The 9,502-nt window shown below is 40.2% G+C and overlaps 1 protein-coding gene across 1 annotated transcript in view; it reads right to left on the reverse strand.

The window, feature by feature from the left end:
- Positions 1-464: 464 nt before the first annotated feature.
- Positions 465-9,502, reverse strand: part of T265_14868 (hypothetical protein) — a gene marked incomplete at both ends in the record, with an annotated part of 17,724 nt that continues 8,686 nt past the window's right edge. The window contains 3 exons of the mRNA XM_009175603.1: positions 465-770; positions 3,858-4,020; positions 7,514-7,622. Coding sequence (XP_009173867.1) covers positions 466-770; positions 3,858-4,020; positions 7,514-7,622 — 577 coding nt within the window. The remainder of the gene's footprint in view (positions 771-3,857; positions 4,021-7,513; positions 7,623-9,502) is intronic.

Genomic DNA, 9,502 nt, shown 5'->3' on the forward strand with positions numbered 1-9,502 from the left:
ACATGAAATCTTGTTAAAAACTAGACATTTTAACCTATAACCCACTGAACTGAGATGAGCAGAAAGTAACAAGATAGAACAGACAACCAATTTGAAGTTACAACGATGAATTGAAGTTGAACTTTTGGAATAAACACACGTACCGTAGACAAGTAATCTTTGATAATTTAAAAATTCGTCCTCGGGATACTTATATTTTCCTCACGAATAAAAATGGTGGACAACGAGGCGGTTCGCTTACTAGATTCACAGTCAAAGTCAACACTGTGAGTTATTTCTTCATACGACATGATCCCTCAAGTATACGTAGTAAATTATTGTTGATTGTGTCCCCTGTTCATATAATGGGGTTACACCAAATGGGACGAGTACTTGACATTCGTTAGACATTGTTTTGTAATTCACCATAAACAGACAAACTAGCGATCGCTAGCTGAAAAGACAAAATTATGTTGAAAAAATTCAGGTCTCGGTATTCAAAGGATCACTGTCACCGTAAAGGGATTCCATGTACAATGTCATGAAGGAAGAGAGTGCGAACAAAGCCACTGACGTTCGATGTGACAGACATGCTTCAGGACCTGCAGATAGAGCCTGCTCTGAACGCTTGCGCCGGTAGTGGCCGTAACGATTAGGATCAAAATTTTCCGGCGCGATTACTTCTTTGTTGAATATGTGGAAGCAGCCATTTGAAGCTTGCCAAGAAAGGATCTGCTCAAGGTATTTCGGTTGGCAAACGGAGAGAAACCCCGCGTATCCACAGATTCCAACTTTCCAAAAAAATAAAGGGAAGCTGTATAGTTTACATGTAAGCAATCAAAACAGATAAACCTTATAACTAAATGCAAACCATATAAGTCCGTCTTATAATTTTGAAAACGCGTAATTAATTGCTCCGCAGATCCTTTAGAGTCGTCCGTTGATCAAAACATAGGATGAATACATGATTGATAAAGCACATCAGACGTACAATGCATGCTAAATTTATATAAAAATCCTACCTCTGGGGATTGCAAGGATCGCATACCAGAAGTACTAGGCACAATTGATGTATGCCATGTTCGTAAAAGGATGGGATGTGTAAGTTATGTTGCTTGGTAGAGAGCCAAGAACAAAATAGGTTAGGGATAACGATAACCGGTGTGGGTTCAAAATGAATGTGCTCACTATGTCCAAACTTTCTACCTTTGAATGAATGGCCGGGAATTTAACGTGTGTATCGATATTTACGATAGGCTTTTTGGTAGAGTCTAGCATAATTCTGTTTGGCCGGGTAAGTCCTGGACAAATTCCATGTAAATCCAACCTTTTTTATATATGAATATAAAGTAAACATATTTAACAAACTGTTTTAATCCGGAAGCCCTTGACCTCTTTGAGAGGCTATTTTTCTCAGTACAATAATTTTTATGCCAGAAGCATCAACGTAATACAGAGTCGACTACAGCCTCAAATTGGGTGAACTAAATAATTACTTTCGTAATCGAGGACGTTTATTCAGCTTGAACCAATCAGAATACTTCTTCCAATACATTCATCTCCATTTGGGCTTGTTACAGAAGATCTTACGCAAATCAAATCTGCACATTCCAGTCTTCACTGAGTTTATGCGTCTTGTACCGACAAGGCTTTTGAGCACGTATTATTTAGTTGTGTTTGAATTGGTCATCTGAGAAAGCTAATCAGCGCAGTCCTACAGGTGTCGTCAAACAAGCCAAACAAACTGCTATTAGTGTTCCTATGAACTGCAAAGAATGAGGCTTGTACCTCAAACACAAAGCCGTCCCTCGCTCGACAGCAAGAGGTATATGTGACGTAGTTCCATCACAGCCTTCAAAAACTAAACTGAAAAAAAATAGCTGAAACGTTATCAAACAAATAGTTACGGTGTTATGATCAAACCAGAAAGCAAATAGCAAGTGAACCTAAACGAGTTTGCCAAATCATTCGGAACAGATATCTGGGGGCGTCTTCAAGTCGTTTTTCATTATTGCGAATCGTTTCCATACTCACTGTTTTCATGAATATTCTCCTAGTACCTCTACCAGTCCAATCATTATATTTCCCATAAAGAATGGGAGAGGAAGCAATAACAACTAATTCATGAACATCAGAGGCCGTAACGGTGGCGGGACTACATTTCTTTCTTTCAGTTGTATGAAAATAATAGGACATCTGGGCTATCGTTTTATGGGAGCAAACGGTGTAATAACAAAATATTTCACTGATGCGATTAATGTTTGTGTTCTTGACTGAACAATGTTACAAAACCCATGCGTGACTCACGGGACTATTACAGTTCGGTAAAAGTGTCCAGCCAAGAGGCGGAATGCTCTGGCGGTAGACAGGTACAATATTCTCAACTTTAAGAGACCAGTCCACACACTCGTTCTGTTCTCCATATAATTAAAGTGTGTTTATCAAACAGCTATGCCCAATTTACTGTCTGCCCCTCAACTGAAATTTCCATATTTTGAGATTGAACTTCTCAACCAGGGTAAGATCAACACCATTGTGGGCATGTGCGGCAACGACAGCTCGACAAGGTGCCATATATTCTGAAATGACCGTATTGAACTATCAGGGCATCTCTGTGTAAAGTGTGTATGCCCGAAATTTCCACCAAAAAATGTGACACATGACCTGTTCACGCGGTCGAAGATACGATGACCTCAAATGACAATCGCATCATGCTCTAACTGACCGAGCGCAATGCCAGGCAAGCAAACTGGCCAACGAACCTGCGTTTTAAGTGGTGTCGCTATCAACGGTTTCGTGTACCATTAGGTTCCACCACCTTGCACAGTAAGAAATTAACAACAATTGACGTTTTATTTTGTAATCTAATGGGTTAGAACCAAAAGGATTGGTGGTATATAGAGCGATGAGCTAACAGGCTGGTGGTAGGCGGATTATCAGACAGCCCATCGAATCGACTATCCGCGAAAATACGGAGGCGAGTTTCGAGGAGCTTTTACATTCTGGGAGCGATATGCATTAGGTAAACAAACTAAATTTCTGAAAATTATCCTTGAAATGGCATCGGCGCTCGGATTTTCCGGAGATTGGCTATTGAATTTACTTAAGGACTCCAAAAGCATTCAGCCACTCAAATTAGAGGATGTTAGCAACAGCATGTTGTAGCACTTCAAAAGACCACAAGGAATGGCTGTAGCAGCAGATCAGAGGGCTTGGAACAAACAAGCGGTTTGCGGAGAGAAAAAGGAGGGATACGGCTACCTATGGCTGTCAGATGAACAGACAAAATAATCGCATTCAAAGCGCAGTCGGCAAGGACGTACTGTATAGGGCAACAGCTCTAACTGAACGCCATACTCCGCTCTGTCACATCTACGACTGAAATACCTATTACGGGACAAGCAATACAGTGTACCTTCTTCTAATGGTCAGTATAAATCACTTTTCAGTTATTTCGTTAATTTTAACCCTTCGACATAGTAATGTTTTCAGAATGGTGACAGATTTCTTTATATCAGTCTACAATAAAAGTTTCTACAATTAACTTCACAGTATCGCCCCCTGACTTTTTACCAGCGGAACTCTACTTAGATAGGACTGAAAAACGTAGCTGCTAGCCTAACATCATTTTATACGTTTGCTCTTTACCTGATGCCTGGAGTAACTCAACGAATATTATACAATGATGCGCATTGTCCACTCTTTATATCTGACCAGATTAAGGAGCTCAGAAGTGTAGATTCTTTACAACTTCCCGAAACATTCAATTCACTATGCCATCTTGAAAGTTATTCATCATCTACCATCAAACGTCTTGCTAAGGTAAGACAACTTGTAACTCCTGCATGATGCGCCGAATTGTGTGCCAATCCGTTTACCTTGTTCCATGAATAAATCGCGAAGTTCTGAAGGGTAATTCATTGATTCGATGTATTTGATTTCCTTTGCAACCCGACTACATAATCGCTCCAGCCTATCATTCAGTGTTATCTGGCCATCCAATCGGGCAACATATGCGTCCATCATGCCGGCACAATCGTTCTACAAACGGGGATAAAATGTAATAATGTTAGATGTTACCAAGAAAGCCAGTTTCTTTCTACTTCATCTGCATTTTTCCATTTTTACCTCTCCTGGTCCATACTATTAAGGCTGTCTAAATTGTGCTCATTAAACAAACGGAAGAGTCAATGCATTAGAGAATGATGAGGCATCAGTGACTGTAATCAGGTTTGGTTGCTAGCTGGCCTATGACTGCTACAGATTTGCGCAAATATGCACTCATAAAAGCTACTTGGTGGATACTAAACTATTTCTTAACAGAGACGTCGATGGTTCTGTAATGAACAGGGTTTGATCATATTCGAGCCATCAGTGAGGAAACACATGATACAACGTGAGGGTTCCTGTGATCAAAGATCTCTACAGAATTATCATCAGTGCAACACCCCACAACCTTTATTAGTTCATTCGAACCAAATAGCGCCAGAACATTGGTTCACACCCATTAGGCACGCTGAAATTAATTGGGTCTTCCCGCCATTTAGTTTGTTGGTTTCAGAACCGTTATCCTAATTAAGACAACAAACAGGCGCTGAGAATATGAAAAGCCCTCCAGCAAAGTAAAACTTTGTTTGTGTGAAGTAGTTCCCAACCATCTACAGCTCACCAAAACCATTCAGAAGGCAACTCCATGAGGCTACCCCTACAAATAACAACACAAGTACTCTTTGGGGAGATAGTGACAAAACGAAACAATGCTGTCTCAGTTATTCTTTAGACTAAGAAGCCTGAGATCAAAGATATTATTTTTAGTTGTGGCGTTCCTCACAATCGCCGGCTTGTACAAACATATCAGTAACACAAATCGTCTGTTTGGGTAACACACTTGTGTGATACTTAATCAGTAACGATGTTACAAAACATCATTTTAGATTATGATTCTATGTAGTACCTGACTCAACTAGTAATAAAGTACACGAGTGAGGAGAATGCTTCTGCTGGGGCTAGATAACGTGTACCACCATAGCCGAATCTTAACATCGCTTCTGGTAACACACTGCGACATATTGTGCGTATATATTATTAGTCATAGTCGCCCAGTTCCCTGCCTAGAATAACAAACAAACGGCACCTCAGAAAACAAGAAAATATTCATTTCGGTTGACTTGTTGTAGCCTCAATTCGTAGAAGAATACTGAAGTAAATGCACTGTCCATTTCAAGCCAAATAAAAGGCATTCGGAGGCGATACACTGCCATGATCTGAACCCGGTATGCACCCGCTAATAAATTAACGAAGGGCACAAAAACAAGTCAACTTATTCCAAAATTTATCGACAAACTGAAATCTTAGCATAAGCCATGAACTTATACCTTGTGAAGCACAAAATTTCTTGTGGAACTTATTCCAAAAATACAGTTTCGTCTTTGTTTTTCTGCTCAGTATGCTTGCAAAAGATCTAAGTATGTATGACTCAACTGCAGCGTGACAGAATTAACGGCTTTCAAATACAATATAATCCGGATTCTACCAACCACGCATCTCAATCTCAAACATATATCAGTCGAAGGACTGAAGTACCACAGAGGCAGGAAGGTAGCACTTGAATCCTACACTTATTTGCATACCACTCGGTGTTGACTAAAGATTCATATGAAACCCAGCTGGATCTCTTGTTTGTGACATTAGCAGTCATAAAAAGCGAGTCACGTGCATTCCAGGTTTATGTTCCGTCAAAACCAATTCGGAATGCAGATGAGTATATAAGCCAACTTTCGTACAACCTTGTTTGAGTAGAAAATAAGGTTGACAGAAAATCAGGAAATGGGCAAACCTGATGAACACCAAGAAGGGTGAAACCGGTCATATGCAGTCAGTGTTTTCGGAACCTTAAGAAATTAGCACTTATTTTGAAGATGATTGAGAACAGCATATCGGGACCACATACGTCGTTGAACACTACTCTCATGTATATTTCATCATACAGGATTATTGTTGAATGCATGGGCAAATCGCAAAAAATGCAGAAAGGGTTACTAAAGTCGGCAGAATGGAGAAACATTTGTTGAGCTTCTTGACATCAGCGCTTCCGTGTGTTCTGCTACTGCAGCTTGGCTCCAGTACATTGCAAATTTTCAGGCGAAAATGTGCTTCTTAAAGGCATTTCTGTCCGCACACATCCCGAAAACTACATCTCAAGTTTGGTAGGTTTTGACAAACTATGGACACCAACTCAGGGTCCAAAATTTTTAACTTGGTCTTTTACAACGGTCGTTCAGAGTTGGGAGAAGAAAATTCGACAACATATTACGTCCCTTCACTCAAAGCCATTGAACTACTGGGTTCATGTAACTAAAAAAGCGGATCTAGGTCTTATCAAGGAAGGTGGCCCGATATAAAGAATCAGGCAATTTGTGGATTTAATTCTTGAGTCATACAGGATGTGTGGGGATAAACAAGAAGTTTGTCGCACACAGATGGCAACATCCCAGCTGTATTGGGATCAGTAACCAGAAACTTCTGATCCCGAATACAAATAGCTTCTTAGAGATTAAAAAAATTAAACGCTCTGTCGTTTGTGCCGAATAATAGCTGAATTCAGTTTATTCAAAGTTATCGACTCGGTTGACCTTGAGCACCTCGGCTTGACATCAGCCAGCGATCTTCCAAAATCAGACCTTACAGGCAACGATGTATTGAGTTTCCAAAGTTAGTTAAAACCCATCTGGGTTTTATGGGAGATCCCACTGAATCACGATACTGATTTGCTGCGGCAGGCAGCTTTATGTACGGGTTGGTGGACACGCCAGCATTGCAGTACAGCGTAGAGGTGCAAAGCACTATTCGTATATTCTACAATCTAATGGTAAGTCATTAGTGGAGGCACTTCGGATGTAAGATGATCACGTTCCCTGGAATGAAGTTTTCGAATAGCATTGCCCTAATATCTTGCACATTCTTTGAACGTTCAGCATGCTCACAAGGAACAAGCACTATCCAACGTAATCATCGACTTACTGGGGGTTGCGCTTCAAGAAGTCTGGCTGGAAGTGAATAACTACTTGCCCATTTTGATAATTCCCCCTAATTTATCATTTTGCAATGACTAAATACAATTATTAATATCGGGTGATCAGCATCGAGTTGCAAATAAAGTTAGTACTGGCTGGAACTGCTTAGACATCTGAATCTTCAGCAAATGAAGGAAATCATGCGTTTCATCTGAAACAACAGGAAAGATAGCAAATTTCATTTCGAGATTGATAGGTGACGTGCAAATGAGAGTCGATGGCACATTATGCATCATTTGCAGCTCGATAAGTAATTAGAATTAAGAATATCGTAAGCGTTAGGGAATGCCAAAAATTTTCATCGACCTTGTTCCTCCGTACTGTAGTAAAAACCCCGGATTCAGCTCATTTGCTTGGGAAATTCAACTTTTCTGGCAAATCCAAGAAGATGACAGTATTTCCTGGAGACATAAGATGGAAAAAAACGTCTTTTTCGGTTTCATCGGAAATAGTCTACTTACGTTTATTCCGATTAGCAGATAGAGCACCTGATGTGCTAAACTGTACCCCGACATTTGTGTTGTTGTTGCGTTCTTCCAACACATTTCGGATAGCGTACATCGAGACTGGCTGAAAGGTGGAGAACGACGGAAATATTAGACACATTGCGTTCATACACAATGGAGCTTGAGCTTTTTATCTGCCATATAGCAAATCGACGAGTTAGTTCAGAACTACGTGGAATTCTTGCGTGGTTCAAAATCACAGTCCCTTCTTCCTGACCCGGGCAGCTAATCTAGTGAGGTTACTTCTTTCAAACTACCAGCTGGTTTTCACATTAAATAAGTTAGAGAAAGACAATCATTTTCTAAATTCAAGGGAGGTGTAATGTGAGAGCCTACTACACGGCTGAAATATAAGTGTTTCGGCGGCAGCCTGTGAACAACGGATGAAACCCCTAAAGGACAACATAAGCGATAACGTAGGTCCGCAAGCACGTGACAATGCACAGTTTACAATCTGATCTGCATCTGTGTTATGAGACATGATGATCAACATTGCCCTCGTACCATATCTGCTCCCTGCCCTATTGATTGTGTTTATATGATTAACCATTTTCAAACCGATGAAAGGGGATTGCAAGGTATTTTTGAGAAATAATCGTGGACATTTTCGAGAATATTCCTTTAACAAATCATCATTTCACGTTAAGAAATTGTACGTTACACCATTAAAACACAACTTAGTATGTCTCTTATATGCTCTTGACAATGGTGCCGTTTCAGAGTGTTATGTTATGTCGTCAAAAACGGTACTGTGTAAAATAACGTAGCTAAATACCTTTCCGACCTTGAGAATTACATCAACTGATCTGAATACTGTGTGGGCTCGGCTCCGATGTTTAGTTACATCTGCCAGCTTCACTGCTAGACTGGATCGGCGAAGCTCTAAAGGTATCTTATAACAAACATATAACCGATTGTGCTCAGAACTCAAATTCTCCTCTGTTGAAATGTGAACCAATGGTAGTACCACTCCTGCACTAAATACACGTTGGTGTGCAAAACGCTTAGCAGACAAACACTTTCTTGCAGTTTGCTCCACTGTTGTTGGAATGAAAACATTGAGTATTCCGTATTAAGCCTTTAAGTGATTTGATCACGGAAATTGTAAAAACGTTTGATCTGATATGAAAGTTTTCATGGCCAGACACTCATCCCTTCCGGGAGTTTGGCACCTGGCTTGCAAATGCTGCGTTAACATCCCAATGGGAGTCGCCACTGCGCAGGTGGGTGGGTAGTTTCCCTCTTATGATAGCGATGACTTAGCTTTTAAATTTTATTTTTAGGTTCTGACGTAACCTTCTGTTTGAAAGGCTTTTTACTCAGAGTATTTCCGGTGCATTTCCGGTTTGCAGCCTGCTGGATGCAGCTGTTTTATTTCTATTTGAAAGGTTCCACTCTTTAGTCTCTTTAGTTCCTATGCTTACCAAAATTCCTCCATATCTTTAGTGTTGGTTGCAAATTGTGTTTCAACCAGTCTGTTCCTTGAGTTTGAATTATTTTGATAGCGTCGGGTTTTGATTCTATTTCTTACACCGTAGAGTTGATGATCGCTTTGAGTTTGTTCGCAGATGCTGGTAGGTAATGCTGACCTAAGTGCGCAGGTTTGATGCTTTATCAGTGAAGAATCAGTTTTACATGAACTCGCATTCCGCTTTTGCTCATGCTTGTTCTAGTATGTGTAGGTTTTTTAGTTGGATTTGCGTCCTTCGTAATTTTTGCACTTGGGGACGACTGCAACTTAATCGTGTGTTCTGATGACATTGATTCATTGATTCTGCCTGAGAGTTCCCTCCTCGTTCTTTCCATGAGATTTTTGTAGCATCTGTTTCGTTCAACTTTTAGAACGCATCGGTTTTTTCTATTGAAAAGTGTTTACCTTTTGGTTTTAATTGTGAATTTTCTGGTCTTATTGTGGGTGTAAAGGTATATAATATAATTATAATA

The sequence above is a fragment of the Opisthorchis viverrini genome (assembly GCF_000715545.1).
Source record: "Opisthorchis viverrini unplaced genomic scaffold opera_v5_280, whole genome shotgun sequence".
In the NCBI taxonomy this organism is placed as follows: domain Eukaryota; kingdom Metazoa; phylum Platyhelminthes; class Trematoda; order Opisthorchiida; family Opisthorchiidae; genus Opisthorchis; species Opisthorchis viverrini.